The sequence below is a fragment of the Eucyclogobius newberryi genome, unplaced genomic scaffold (genome assembly GCF_026437365.1).
Source record: "Eucyclogobius newberryi isolate DKJ021-1_F unplaced genomic scaffold, fEucNew1.0.hap1 SCAF_2, whole genome shotgun sequence".
Taxonomy (NCBI): domain Eukaryota; kingdom Metazoa; phylum Chordata; class Actinopteri; order Gobiiformes; family Gobiidae; genus Eucyclogobius; species Eucyclogobius newberryi.
In genome coordinates, this window is record NW_027315834.1 from 52,020,919 (window position 1) to 52,036,826 (window position 15,908).

Genomic DNA, 15,908 nt, shown 5'->3' on the forward strand with positions numbered 1-15,908 from the left:
CGCTCGCCCCCCTCGTCCCCCTCGCCTTTGTCCTCCTCGCCCCTCGTCCCCCTCGCCGTTGTCCTCCTCGCCCCTCGTCCCCCTCGCCGTTGTCCTCCTCGCCCCTTGTCCCCCTCGCCGTTGTCCCCCTCGCCGCCCGTCCTCCTCGTCCCCCTCGCCGCTCGTACTCCTCGCCCCTCGTCCCCCTCGCCGCCCGTCCCCCTTGTCCCCCTCGTCCCCCTCGCCGCTCGTCCTCCGCTCCATCGCTCCATTTGCGTTGGCAGTCTCCGTGTGAGAACGCCGACTCCGTCTTGACAGATTTGTTTTTCTATCTTTTTGGACTGTGTCTTAATCCGCGTTTGCCGTCGCCGGCCGCATTCCTGTGGCTCGGCTTTTATTGGACCAGACGCCGCCGTGACTCGTCCGCTCCATCGCTCATTGCGATCGGGAAATGCGCCTTTTGTGTGTTTTGGTGCGGGAGTCGAGACAAGAATTCGACCGTCTTTCATTGGGGGCTTTCTTTCCCAATCGCGGGGTAATGTCCGCACCTCGGGGCCCCGGGGCCGCGGAGGAGGCCAGGGCGCGATGGAGGCCAGGGCGAGATGGAGGCCAGGGCGCGATGGAGGCCAGGGCGCGATGGAGACCAGGGCGCGATGGAGGCGGACACCGCAGCCAAAGGAAACACCGGCTCTGACAGTGGAAACAAGAACAGTCTGAAACGGGCCTTCGTCCGTCCACACGTCAACATTCCTCATCCGTCTCAAACGCGGAAAAATAATGTCAAGATGTTCTGCAAAAATCGACCTTTATGAAGACGCATTTCATGGCTGTTTCCTCCTCGTTTACTCACTCCACTTACTGCTTCCTGTTTGAGTCGTCCCGTCCCGCCTGTTCAAAAAGGATTCAACTACTACAGGAATTCTAAAAGGTGATTTTGTTTTTCAAACGTCGTGTCAGGGACGGGGCGGCTCACCCCGTCTTCTGTCGCTGTGACGTCACCGTGATGTCACCGTGATGCCACCGTGATGTCGCGGTGACGTCACCGTGATGTCACCGTGATGCCACCGTGATGTCGCGGTGACGTCACCGTGATGTCACGTGATGTCACCGTGACGTCGCCGCGACGTCGCCGTGACGTCACCGTGACGTCGCCGTGATGTCACTGTGACGTCGCCGTGACGTCAACGTGAAGCTGTGATGTCACTGTGATGTCGCTGTGATGTCACCGTGATGTCACTGTGATGTCACCTCTGTTTTGTCTAGAGAGCTTGACCTGCTGTGTGAGTTAAAGGAAACAAGATAGTTCTTAGTAAAAAGGCCCTGGTCCCGGTTCACAGTTCCTCTGTCCCGGGGCCGTTTGTGAGTCTCACGAATGAAAAACACACAAACTCTGGTCTTAAAAATGAACCACCACCACAGCACTGAAGCTGAAGAGTAAAAACAGGACAAAAGAAAGTGTTTTGTGTTTCAGACTCGGAGAACAGCTACACTCTGAGCTGTGGCGTTCCCGTGCCGACGGGTAAGAGCGCATTATATTCATATTTATACGGACGGTACGTGTTTGGTAGAAGCCTCAGTGTCAATTTATTATGTGCTGGTTTGTATGAACGTCCCACAGACACTCTGGGTCCTCCCATAAAGCAGAAGGCTCGGTTCAAGATTAAAGACGCCAAGTGTCACCTCCGACCTCGCAACAAAGAGAAGCACCGCGAGCTGCTCAAGCACACGCTGCAGGGTAAAGAACACACGCCGCAGGGTGAAGAACACACACCACAGGGTAAAGAACACACACCACAGGGTAAAGAACACACGCCGCAGGGTAAAGAACACACGCCACAGGGTAAAGAACACACGCCACAGGGTAAAGAACACACGCCGCAGGGTAAAGAACACACGCCGCAGGGTAAAGAACACACACCACAGGGTAAAGAACACACGCCGCAGGGTAAAGAACACACGCCACAGGGTAAAGAACACACGCCGCAGGGTAAAGAACACACACCACAGGGTAAAGAACACACGCCGCAGGGTAAAGAACACACGCCGCAGGGTAAAGAACACACGCCGCAGGGTAAAGAACACACGCCGCAGGGTAAAGAACACACGCCGCAGGGTAAAGAACACACGCCACAGGGTAAAGAACACACGCCGCAGGGTAAAGAACACACGCCGCAGGGTAAAGAACACACGCCGCAGGGTAAAGAACACCCGCCGCAGGGTAAAGAACACACGCCACAGGGTAAAGAACACACGCAGCAGGGTAAAGAACACACGCCGCAGGGTAAAGAACACACGCCGCAGGGTAAAGAACACACGCCACAGGGTAAAGAACACACGCAGCAGGGTAAAGAACACACGCCGCAGGGTAAAGAACACACGCTGCAGGGTAAAGAACACACGCCGCAGGGTAAAAAACACACGTCGCAGGGTAAAGAACACTCACTGCAGGGTAAAGAACACACGCCGCAGGGTAAAGAACACTCACTGCAGGGTAAAGAACACACGCCGCAGGGTAAAGAACACACGCTGCAGGGTAAAGAACACACGCTGCGGGGTAAAGAACACACGTCGCAGGGTGAAGAACACTCACTGCAGGGTAAAGAACACACGCCGCAGGGTAAAGACCAGGGTAAAGAACACACGCCGCAGGGTAAAGAACACACGCCGCAGGGTAAAGAACACACGCCGCAGGGTAAAGAACACACGCCGCAGGGTAAAGAACACACGCCGCAAGGTAAAGAACACACGCCGCAGGGTAAAGAACACACGCTGCAGGGTAAAGAACACACGCCGCAGGGTAAAGAACACACGCCGCAGGGTAAAGAACACACGCCGCAGGGTAAAGAACACTGACTGCAGGGTAAAGAACACACGCCGCAGGGTAAAGAACACACGCCGCAGGGTAAAGAACACACGCCGCAGGGTAAAGAACACACGCAGCAGGGTAAAGAACACTCACCGCAGGGTAAAGAACACACGCCGCAGGGTAAAGAACACCCGCCGCAGGGTAAAGAACACACGCCGCAGGGTAAAGAACACTCGCCGCAGGGTAAAGAACACACGCCGCAGGGTAAAGAACACACGCCGCAGGGTAAAGAACACACGCCGCAGGGTAAAGAACACACGCCGCAGGGTAAAGAACACACGCAACAGGGTAAAGAACACTCTCTGCAGGGTAAAGAACACACGCCGCAGGGTAAAGAACACACGCCGCAGGGTAAAGAACACACGCCGCAGGGTAAAGAACACACGCCGCAGGGTAAAGAACACCCGCCGCAGGGTAAAGAACACACGCCGAAGGGTAAAGAACACTCGCCGCAGGGTAAAGAACACAGGCCGCAGGGTAAAGAACACACGCCGCAGGGTAAAGAACACACGCCGCAGGGTAAAGAACACACGCCGCAGGGTAAAGAACACTCACTGCAGGGTAAAGAACACACGCCGCAGGGTAAAGAACACACGCCACAGGGTAAAGAACAAACGCCGCAGGGTAAAGAACACATGCCGCAGGGTAAAGAACACACGCCGCAGGGTAAAGAACACACGCCGCAGGGTAAAGAACACACGCCGCAGGGTAAAGAACACTCACTGCAGGGTAAAGAACACACGCCGCAGGGTAAAGACCAGGGTGAAGAACACACGCCACAGGGTAAAGAACACACGCCGCAAGGTAAAGAACACACGCCGCAGGGTAAACACCAGGGTGAAGAACACATGCTGCAGGGTAAACACCAGGGTGAAGAACACACGCTGCAGGGTAAAGAACACACGCCGCAGGGTGAAGAACACACGCCGCAGGGTAAAGAACACACGCTGTAGAATAAAGAACACACGCCGCAGGGTAAAGAACACACGCTGCAGGGTAAAGAATACACGCCGCAGGGTAAAGAACACACGCCGCAGGGTAAAGAACCACGCCGCAGGGTAAAGAACACACGCCGCAGGGTAAAGACCACACGCTGCAGGGTAAAGAATACACGCCGCAGGGTAAAAAACACACGCCGCAGGGTAAAGAACACACACCGCAGGGTAAAGAACACAGGGTAAAGAACACACGCCGCAGGGTAAAGAACACAGGGTAAAAAGCACAGGGTAAAGAACACACGCCGCAGGGTCAAAGAACACACGCCGCAGGGTAAAGAACACTCGCCGCAGGGTAAAGAACACACGCCGTAGGGTAAAGAACACTAGCGTAGGGTAAATAATACACGCCGCAGGGTAAAAAACACAGGCCGCAGGGTAAAGAACACACGCCGCAGGGTAAAGAACACACGCCGCAGGGTAAAGAACACACGCTGCAGGGTAAAGAACACAGGGTAAAGAGCACAGGGTAAAGAACACACGCCGCAGGGTCAAAGAACACACGCCGCAGGGTAAAGAACACTCGCCGCAGGGTAAAGAACACACGCCGTAGGGTAAAGAACACTAGCGTAGGGTAAACAATACACGCCGCAGGGTAAAGAACACAGGCCGCAGGGTAAAGAACACACGCCGCAGGGTAAAGAACACACGCCGCAGGGTAAAGAACACTCGCTGCAGGGTAAAGAATACACGCCGCAGGGTAAAGAACACACGCCGCACGGTAAAGAACACACGCCGCAGGGTAAAGAACACACGCCGCAGGGTAAACACCAGGGTGAAGAACACACGCCGCAGGGTAAAGAACACACGCCACAGGGTAAAGAACACACGCCGCAGGGTAAACACCAGGGTGAAGAACACACGCTGCAGGGTAAACACCAGGGTGAAGAACACACGCTGCAGGGTAAAGAACACACGCCGCAGGGTAAAGAACACACGCTGCAGGGTAAAGAACACATGCCGCAGGGTGAAGAACACACGCCGCAGGGTAAAGAACACACGCTGCAGGGTAAAGAATACACGCCGCAGGGTAAAGAACACACACCGCAGGGTAAAGAACACAGGGTAAAGAACACAGGGTAAAGAACACACGCCGCAGGGTAAAGAACACAGGGTAAAGAGCACAGGGTAAAGAACACACGCCGCAGGGTCAAAGAACACACGCCGCAGGGTAAAGAACACTCGCCGCAGGGTAAAGAACACACGCTGCAGGGTAAAGAACACTCGCCGCAGGGTAAAGAACACACGCTGCAGGGTAAAGAACACACGCCGCACGGTAAAGAACACTCGCCGCAGGGTAAAGAACACACGCCGCAGAGTAAAGAACACAGGGTAAAGAACACAGGGTAAAGAACACACGCCGCAGGGTAAAGCACACAGGGTAAAGAACACAGGGTAAAGAACACACGCCGCAGGGTAAAGAACACTCGCCGCAGGGTAAAGAACACTCGCCGCAGGGCAAAGAATATACGCCGCAGGGTAAAAAACACAGGCCGCAGGGTAAAGAACACACGCCGCAAGGTAAAAAACACAGGCCGCAGGGTAAAGAACACTCGCCGCAGGGCAAAGAATATACGCCGCAGGGTAAAAAACACAGGCCGCAGGGTAAAGAACACAGGCCGCAGGGTAAAGAACACAGGCCGTAAACAAAGAGGCTAATTTGATAGAAAAGAAAGAGGTTTAGTTTCTGGTGAAACCAATAACACCTTTCATCAGGAGGTCCTGCCCAGTGGGCAGGGCCTACTCAGAGAAGGATAAATATCTGAGTTCCCGGTCTTGATTCAATTTCATGTTCACTTTTGTTACTTAGCAACCAAAACTGCTCTAATGTCACATAAAAATACATGAAAGGCCTTTAGACCTGAACAGACTGAGTCTGTGTGAAACTGTCAGAGCGAACACACTTTACAGACTGAGCGAAGTGAGAACACTGAGCGTGACTCAAACACCGCGTCTCTCGTCCGTCCCAGGTCAGTTCCCGTGTACGGACGAGTGTCAAGTGACCTTTGTCAATCTCAAATGTGACTCGTCCAAGAAACGGCGCCGCGGTCGCAAATCTCCCGCCAAAGAAGTGTCCCACATCACGGCGGAGTTTGAGATGGAGATGAAGGAGGAGGAGGCCTCAGGTTTGTGGCCCCGGGACACAATCGCCTTTTTCTATTGATTTAGTTTAATTCCAGGGCAGATGAATCTACATTTACCACTGCATTTGAGATCAAATTACACTGTTACGATTTTTGTGAGGACAAATATCACTGACAATAATTCACATTTATTTAAACCAAACAACAGGGAAATGTTTACTTTTCTTTCATTCCCGAGGTCTGTCATGTGACTGTTCCTCGAGTTTGTGATGAGCTTTATGCAAATTAACTTCCTGAAAAGCAAAATTAATTTAAATGTGACAAAAACGGCCATATATTTTTGGACTACAAACTGTGTGACGATTATCGATTTAATGAATAATCTCGTCGTCCCGACGTTCGTCTGAGTCTGGATTGGTGCAAGGCATGCTGGGTAATAAGTCTTGCCTTGAGTGTGTTGAAGGTGACGCTGGCATGTAGCGCTGCCCTCCGCCCAGAGGGGGCGGCGCACGTGCTCGGCGGCGGCGTAAGCGTGGCGTGTTTCCCTCAGACTCGTGTAACATGGAGTGTGTGCGCGAGCGGACGAGGCTGAAGCTGCAGAACGCCATGAGAACCCTCCGGAAGTCCATCAACAAGCAGCAGTTCTACATCACCTTCTCCGGCACCGAGTACGAGGTGGCGCAGAGACCCTCGCGCGCTGCAGAGGGCGCCGAAGCCTGCAGCACGGGGCAGGTGCTGCGCGAGGGGAAGTGCGGTCAGTACAGAACTCCTCCCACAGAGACATAGCTCCTCCCACAGTGACATAGATCCTCCCACAGAGGCATAGCTCCTCCCACAGAGACATAGCTCCTCCCACAGTGACATAGATCCTCCCACAGAGGCATAGCTCCTCCCACAGTGACATAGATCCTCCCACAGAGGCATAGCTCCTCCCACAGTGACATAGCTCCTCCCACAGAGACATAGCTCCTCCCACAGAGACATAGCTCCTCCCACAGAGACATAGCTCCTCCCACAGTGACATAGATCCTCCCACAGCGACATAGCTCCTCCCACAGCGACATAGCTCCTCCCACAGAGACATAGCTCCTCCCACAGTGACATAGCTCCTCCCACAGTGACATAGCTCCTCCCACAGTGACATAGATCCTCCCACAGTGACATAGCTCCTCCCACAGTGACATAGCTCCTCCCACAGAGACATAGCTCCTCCCACAGAGACATAGCTCCTCCCACAGAGACATAGATCCTCCCACAGAGACATAGATCCTCCCACAGAGACATAGCTCCTCCCACAGTGACATAGCTCCTCCCACAGAGACATAGCTCCTCCCACAGAGACATAGCTCCTCCCACAGAGACATAGATCCTCCCACAGAGACATAGATCCTCCCACAGAGACATAGTAGTTTCATTGTTCTTCACTGCTGGTTGAAGTGTGTAACAGTGTGTCCTCCTCAGTGAGCTGCGCCGTGGGGACCTTCTACAGTGGTGAACAGGACCAGTGCATCTCATGTCCTCCAGGGACGTACCAGGACACTGTGGGGCAGCTCTCATGTGAGCCCTGCCCCAGCACCGAGGGGCCCGGGCTCAGCGGGGCCCGCAATGTGTCCCAGTGTGGAGGTGAGATAGAGACGGCCCGGGCACAGTCTGATGTCTATAAAACTCAAAATGATTTCAGTATAATTAGGCCCGAGCGCCACAAGCTGGCGAGAGGCCTATTAGTTCCATAAGGCCGTGCGAAGCACGGCTGCAAAAGTGCAAAATTAACTAAAGTACCCGTCAGTGACCAGGGACCCACACCATGAGGTAATGGACGAAAATGTGTAGTTTATGATATTTGAAAAATGGAAAACATTGTTTTCGCATCAGAATACTCTTCTTCTTCTTCTTCTTCTTCTCGGGACCAACCCCCCTATTTTTCACCCAGTGAACATTGATGAAAAGTCACAAAAATGTGCACACCTCTAACGTGCCTCTCTACATTCTGCTTATCTCCTTTTTATAAATGTTTTAGAAATTGGCGCATCAGCGCCCCCAAATGTACCAAAAATGCATTGAGAGATAGGAAATAACCCAAACAAATCAGATCGTAGAATCATGAAATTTGGCACAGAAGTAAAAAATATTATTACAGCAACGCCGTCTGCCCAACCAAATGTCGGCCATATTGGTTAAAAAATGGCTAAGCATGAAATGTCGTACTTTTACGAACTCCTCTCAGGGCGTTGGCCCTAAAAAGCTGAAATGTGGTGAAAATGGTGCTGTGGGACATCACTTTGACCCTGTCACGGTCTCTGAGCGGCGAAGCCACAAACTGTAGCTAGAATTTCAGAAATTTCCCAAATTTTTAATTTGCTGCCGTTTGCGCAGATAAAGTCTGAATTGTGTCAAATTAGAATCAGTTGTTAAACTCTAAACCTACTTGAAGTGAAATGAATTAATTTGGCGGGAAAGCGCCCCCTACAGATTTTATATGGAGGTTAAATGTTTAGTTTTGGGAAATTTTGCGAAATTTGACACAAAACTCAATTTTGGCCCGATCAAAAAAGTCAAAGACCCATGTCATAATTGTTATGGCGTTGCCGTAGCAATGACAGAAACCGCCCATGTTATTCCAATGGAGAAATCACCTGAACATGTTTACACTTTAGACTTTCACAAACTCCTCCCCCTCAGGGCGTCAGCCCTATTAACCTGAAATCTGGTGAGACTCATCTTCAGGACCATCAAAAGTTATTCACATTTTTATTCAAAGAGTCACGGTGTCTGTGCGGCAAAGCTGCACATTTTGCCAAGAATTCAAAATAAAATGTCTTTTTGATGTAAAACAAAGGGGAGAAGATGTGACAGCATCACAGATTCAGCAGTAGATGTAATAAAAGGACAATTGGGGCGCGTTAGCCCCGCCCCCTCCTCTTGCGGCGTGGCGGCGGCGGCATTGCGAGGGCCGATCATTGCCACTTGCGGCTATATTTTAATTTATTTCTACTGTTTCTACTTCATAAAATAGTTGATTCAACCCAACAGAAGAGTAGAAAAATCAGACAATTAAAACAGAACAAAAAACAAATAGGAACTTGGAGGAGAACCACAGTGAACGAGAGAACCTGCTCCCAGGGACTGGACCAGGGACCGGACCAGGGACTGGACCAGGACCGGACCAGGGACTGGACCGGGACTGGACCAGGACCGGACCAGGGACTGGACCAGGACCGGACCAGGGACTGGACCAGGACCGGAGAAGGACTCATGGAAGCTCCGGAGCCTCAGCTGGAGAGACATCTTTAGAAACATCTGAACTATATGTTCTTCTCTTTAATGCATCTCTTAATAATAAGCAGCTATTGTTGGTAGCCTCATGTAAACACTGCTTAGTGCTCCCCCTGCTGGACACTCACAGACCCTCTGTCCATGTTTCTCTCTCAGGCCAGTGTCCCTCGGGGCAGTGGTCGTCCGACGGCTTCAGGCCCTGTCAGCTCTGCAGCTTCGGGACGTTTCAGCCTGAAGCAGGACGAGTCCTGTGTTTCTCCTGTGGAGGAGGACTCATGACCAAGTATGAAGGAGCCGTGTCCTTCAGGGACTGTGAGACCAAAGGTGAGACGCACCACACGCACTCAACACTCGAGTCATGACAGCAGCACACAAAGGTCACACTCACACGCCCTCTGCACCGGACACGCCCTCTGCACCGGACACGCCCTCTGCACTGGACACGCCCTCTGCACCGGACACGCCCTCTGCACTGGACACGCCCTCTGCACCGGACACGCCCTCTGCACTGGACACGCCCTCTGCACCGGACACGCCCTCTGCATTGGACACGCCCTCTGCATTGGACACGCCCTCTGCACTGGACACGCCCTCTGCATTGGACACGCCCTCTGCATTGGACACACCCTCTGCACTGGACACGCCCTCTGCATTGGACACGCCCTCTGCACTGGACACGCCCTCTTCATTGGACACGCCCTCTGCATTGGACACGCCCTCTGCATTGGACACGCCCTCTGCATTGGACACGCCCTCTGCATTGGACACGCCCTCACAGCTTTCACAGACTTTGTGTCTGATCTTAAAATATAACACCCGGACAGTTGGAAATGAGGCTCCTTAAAACTGTCTGTTGTAGGCTAACGTTTATTAGCATAGCCACTAGCCTTAGCATTAGCTGCTAACGACCTGAAACGGCTCCGCCTCAGTCTGGAGGGACCTCTGTAAGTCCACTGGTCCCTCCAGACCACAGTCATATATTTGTGGACAAACGGGGTCTTTGGGGGCGTGACAGGAGAGAGAATCCTTTGTTTTCAGACATTGTGTTGGCTCTGCCCCCAGTGAACATGCAGCTTTTGTCCTCCAGATGGCAGTAGAGTGTGTGACGTCACTTCAGACACATGAATACTGTTTGACATGTTTGTCCCTGTGTGGTCAGTCCACTGTGCCCCTGGACACTACTACAACTCCAGCACTCACCGCTGCATCCGCTGCCCCGTGGGGTCTTATCAGTCTGAGTTTGGACAGAACTACTGCATCACGTGTCCCGGAAACACCACCACCGACTTCGACGGAGCCACCAACGTGTCGCACTGCAAGAGTAAGAAACACGTCTTTAGACCGGGACTAAACCAGGTCTAAACCAGGACTAAACTAGGTCTAAACTAGGACTAAACTAGGTCTAAACCAGGACTAAACCAGGACTAAATCAGGTCAAAACCAGGACTAAACCAGGTCTAAACCAGGTCTAAACCAGGTCTAAACCAGGACTAAACTAGGTCTAAACCAGAACTAAACTAGGTCTAAACCAGAACTAAACCAGGACTAAACTAGGACTAAACCAGGACTAAACCAGGTCTAAACCAGGTCTAAATCAGGACTAAACCAGGACTAAACCAGGTCACAACCAGGTCTAAACCAGGTCTAAACCAGGACTAAACTAGGACTAAACCAGGACTAAACTAGGTCTAAGCCAGGTCTAAACCAGGACTAAACCAGGACTAAACCAGGACTAAACTAGGTCTAAGCCAGGTCTAAACCAGGACTAAACCAGGACTAAACCAGGACTAAACTAGGTCTAAACCAAGACTAAACCAGGTCTAAACCAGGTCTAAATCAGGACTAAACCAGGACTAAACCAGGTCACAACCAGGTCTAAACCAGGACTAAACTAGGACTAAACCAGGACTAAACTAGGTCTAAACCAGGTCTAAACCAGGACTAAACCAGGACTAAACTAGGTCTAAACCAGGTCTAAACCAGGACTAAACCAGGACTAAACCAGGACTATCCCTTGGTGGTTAAAATGCTGTTGTTTGGCTCGTCAGACCAGCTCTGCGGAGGGGAGTTGGGGGAGTACACGGGGTACATCGAGTCCCCTAACTACCCGGGAGACTACCCCTCAAACGTGGACTGCGTCTGGACCATAAACCCTCCTCACAAGCGGCGCATCCTCATCGTGGTCCCAGAGATCTTCCTGCCCATGGAGGACGAGTGCGGCGACGTGCTTGTCATGAGGAAGAGCGGTACGGTCACTCTGTTTACCTTCAGTAGAACCTGTGCCAGGCCGCGGTGCGCCCTCTGCTGGCCATACGGTCACTCTGTTTACCTTCAGTAGAACCTGTACCAGGCCGCGGTGCGCCCTCTGCTGGCCGTACGGTCACTCTGTTTACCTTCAGTAGAACCTGTACCAGGCCGCGGTGCGCCCTCTGCTGGCCGTACGGTCACTCTGTTTACCTGTACCAGGCCGCGGTGAGCCCTCTGCTGGCCGTACGGTCACTCTGTTTACCTGTACCAGGCCGCGGTGCGCCCTCTGCTGGCCGTACGGTCACTCTGTTTACCTGTACCAGGCCGCGGTGCGCCCTCTGCTGGCCGTACGGTCACTTTGTTTACCTTCTGTAGAACCTGTACCAGGCCGCGGTGCGCCCTCTGCTGGCCGTACGGTCACTCTGTTTACCTTCAGTAGAACCTGTGCCAGGCCGCGGTGCGCCCTCTGCTGGCCATACGGTCACTCTGTTTACCTTCAGTAGAACCTGTACCAGGCCGCGGTGCGCCCTCTGCTGGCCGTACGGTCACTCTGTTTACCTTCAGTAGAACCTGTACCAGGCCGCGGTGCGCCCTCTGCTGGCCGTACGGTCACTCTGTTTACCTGTACCAGGCCGCGGTGAGCCCTCTGCTGGCCGTACGGTCACTTTGTTTACCTTCTGTAGAACCTGTACCAGGCCGCGGTGAGCCCTCTGCTGGCCGTACGGTCACTTTGTTTACCTTCTGTAGAACCTGTACCAGGCCGCGGTGCGCCCTCTGCTGGCCGTACGGTCACTCTGTTTACCTTCTGTAGAACCTGTACCAGGCCGCGGTGCGCCCTCTGCTGGCAGCTAACCATACATGCAGGTAGCAAAGCGATTGATGCCGTAGCAGGGACAGTTTGAACAGGTTTGGTGATGGTTTATGGACTTGCAGAGGAGATTTCATGAGAATATTCCATAAATTGGTACAAAAACCTGTGAATGAAGCCGTGAACGCGATGTGACAGTTGTGCACATTCTGGCACCGATTCAGCCGTTTCATTCATTATTTTCATTATTTAATTTTCATTATATTTGCTGAAGAGTCCACTTTGTAAAGGTCAGTGACGTGAAATAAAACCAAAATGTCATTGTTAAACTCTTAAACTCTAACGCGTAACGTTAGATTCAGAAAAAGGTTTATTACGTGTATGCTAATATCATCGCACATCGCTAACGTTAATTGTCTACGCTAACTACGGTAACTCTGCGCTGGTGTTTCTCCAGTGGTTTTCGGACACAAAAACAACCCTGGAGTTTCATTGTGATGTTTGGAGGCTAACGCTAACTCGTGCGTGGAACCGTAGCAGCTTTTAGAACGTTCTGGAAGGTCTAAAGAGCTCCTGCAGAACGTGACTAAATGTGTGCAGGACTTCACGACGACAGGAGGAAACTGAACAATAATGTGACTTAGATGAAGCCTCCGGAGTCTCTCTTTGGCTTTAAATGAAGCCGTAAATAAAACAAACTGAAGAGATTAAACATTCTAACCCGCTCCTTGTCTAGCGGCTTTTAAAGAGTTCAGATCGAGTAGATAAATCTGGATCTAGTCCACTTTCACCTTCTAATGTCATTACAAAGTGTCTCTGGAGATGTTTGTGAGAAATACTCCTCCTTATAAACCCTGGACATGTGACGTTCACTGACCCTGAGCGTTAAAACGATAAAGAACATGTTGTTGATGTGAAGCTTCATGATGCTCATTCGCTCATTCGTCACTGTGAACATCAGAGTGCGCTCCATAACCTCCGCTCACGTGTTTGAAATAAAGAACGTGTTTGTGGCGTTGCAGCCCTGCCCACGTCCATCACCACGTACGAGACGTGTCAAACGTACGAGCGTCCCATCGCCTTCACGTCGCGCTCCAGGAGGCTGTGGATCCAGTTCAAGTCCAACGAGGCCAACTCCGGGAAAGGCTTCCAGGTGCCGTACGTCACCTACGACGGTACGTTCCCTCTAGAACCGCCGCCTCGCGCTGCCATAACGTGTATTTACTGTGGGCGTGTTCTGCAGAGGACTACCAGCAGCTCATAGAAGACATAGTACGAGACGGCAGATTGTACGCCTCCGAAAATCATCAAGAAATATTAAAGGTAAGAAGATGATTGACTGACGTGACTGTCACGGGCTGTTTTCTTTATTAAATGTACAAAAAGCCAAGTTAAAACATTTTAACTAGGGCGATACAATACTCAAAAGACACTTGAAACTCAAAGAAGACACGTGGACTTGACTTGGACTTCTGGACCATTGACTTGGACTTCTGGACCATTGACTTGGACTTCTGGACCATTGACTTGGACTTCTGGACCATTGACTTGGACTTCTGGGCCACTGACTTGGACTTCTGGACCATTGACTTGGACTTCTGGACCATTGACTTGGACTTCTGGACCATTGACTTGGACTTCTGGACCATTGACTTGGACTTCTGGACCATTGACTTGGACTTCTGGGCCACTGACTTGGACTTCTGGACCATTGACTTGGACTTCTGGACCATTGACTTGGACTTCTGGACCATTGACTTGGACTTCTGGACCATTGACTTGGACTTCTGGACCATTGACTTGGACTTCTGGACCATTGACTTTGGACTTGACTCAGACTTGACCCTAACCTTAACCTTAACCCGGCGCGGTCAAATAGCCCAGCAGTTTCAGGAGCCGCGGCACAAAATAGGGTCTGGTGATGGTCAGATGGTCCTGACACCCTTTGACCTTCTGTCTCCTCAGGATAAGAAGTTAATCAAAGCCCTGTTCGACGTCCTGGCCCATCCTCAGAACTACTTCAGGTACACGGCCCAGGAGTCCAAAGAGATGTTCCCGCGCTCCTTCATCAAACTCCTGCGCTCCAAAGTCACGCGCTTCCTCCGGCCGTACAAATAGACTCCGCCTCCTCCGGAACCTGCAGTGTGTTCCCCTCCTCTGACACCTCCTCCTCTGGCACCTCCTCCTCTGGCACCTCCTCCTCTGGCACCTCCTCCTTTGGCACGTCCTCCTCCTCTGACACCTCCTCCTCTGGCACCTCCTCCTTTGGCACGTCCTCCTCCTCTGACACCTCCTCTTCTGGCACCTCCTCCTCCTCCTCTGGAACCTCCTCCTCCTCCTCTGGCTCCTCCTCCTTCCCGTGTCACTCTAGTGTTCCTTTCGTTCAAAGGTCCTGTCATATGCATCTTTTGGACACTTTTATATTTCACGTTGCACTGCTGAAATCTGCACTGTGAGGCTAATGTAACGGCCTGATTTATCTGTCAGCAAGACCTTTAGTCCTTTTACTAAATGAAGCTCAAACAAGAATTGGTCGACTTAAACTTATGATTTAGAAATGTGTCATTGTCATTTCAAACTGAATTAATTATGGTCTTTGTTTGTGGAGAGGTCTTTTCTCCGCTCAGGGGCCCGCTCCGGACGGCCCAGCAACCTTGAGGGTTAGGTCAAATGCAGAGGAAAGACTCGCAGATCCAAAGGTCAGAGTAACATGACCAGGAACATGACTGGAGAAGAAAAAGCCCACATCAGCCCACATTGGCCACATCAGCCCACATTAGCCACATTAGCCCACATTAGCCCACATCAGCCCACATTAGCCACATTACCCAACATAAGCCACATTAGCCCACGTTAGCCCACATTAGCCACATTATCCCACATTAGCCACATCAGCCCACATTAGCCACATTAGCTCACATCAGCCCACTTTAGCTCACATTAGCCCACATTAGCTCACATTGGCCACAATAGGGGAGATGAACAAACGATCCTCTGAGGCGTGTCACAGGTCGAATATGACATCACACATCACGTCCAGCGGGAGCAGGACTCATCGGGTTCGAGCTAAATGCTAATGCTACTTGCGCCGTGTTCGAGCAGGCTTCAAAGCGTCAAACAAAAGTAAACGTGTCCTTTAAAGCTTCACGCGCGCATATCGCAGGACCTTTACATACGTGTGCGTGTGTCTCTGCCCCTGCCCCGCCCACGGCCTGACCGACGCCCCCCTGGACTCGTGTTCTCTCTGTGTAGTCATCGGTCAGGCCTCGTTTCCTTCCCTTTCTCTTTCCTTCGCCTTTTCTTTCCTGAACGATCTTGTTTCTGTCGATGTTTTTGCGATTCGTTTTGTGATATTTATATTGTAAGAAGTTTGCAGACGCCCAATTGTTTTTTCGAGATGTAAAAATGTCAAACGTCCGCGGAAGGCGAAGGTTTCGAGGTTTCCGTGTGTCGCAGCGGAATCGAACGGCCTTTTTCGTGCACATAATCGAAGGAGATGTGCAGTGTTAAGACGTCAAACCTGATGAAATGTGTGGAAAATGTGTGTAAAAGAGAAAGAGAGACGCTGCCTGCAAAAAAGAACGGGAAAATGACTGGAAATTTAGAACAAAGTGTCAGTTTTTCATAATTTTTCATTCTATTTTCTATATTGTTCC

At 51.6% G+C, this 15,908-nt stretch overlaps 1 protein-coding gene across 1 annotated transcript in view; it reads left to right on the plus strand.

Moving 5' to 3' along the window:
- LOC140367205 (signal peptide, CUB and EGF-like domain-containing protein 1) overlaps positions 1–14,528 on the plus strand; it is a 29,971-nt gene extending 15,443 nt beyond the window's left edge. The window contains exons 6-16 of the mRNA XM_072453559.1: positions 1,451–1,498; positions 1,598–1,714; positions 5,811–5,966; positions 6,475–6,678; positions 7,386–7,547; positions 9,354–9,521; positions 10,357–10,518; positions 11,246–11,443; positions 13,275–13,427; positions 13,496–13,575; positions 14,218–14,528. Coding sequence (XP_072309660.1) covers positions 1,451–1,498; positions 1,598–1,714; positions 5,811–5,966; positions 6,475–6,678; positions 7,386–7,547; positions 9,354–9,521; positions 10,357–10,518; positions 11,246–11,443; positions 13,275–13,427; positions 13,496–13,575; positions 14,218–14,370 — 1,601 coding nt within the window. The 3' untranslated portion in view covers positions 14,371–14,528. The remainder of the gene's footprint in view (positions 1–1,450; positions 1,499–1,597; positions 1,715–5,810; positions 5,967–6,474; positions 6,679–7,385; positions 7,548–9,353; positions 9,522–10,356; positions 10,519–11,245; positions 11,444–13,274; positions 13,428–13,495; positions 13,576–14,217) is intronic.
- Positions 14,529–15,908: the final 1,380 nt, after the last annotated feature.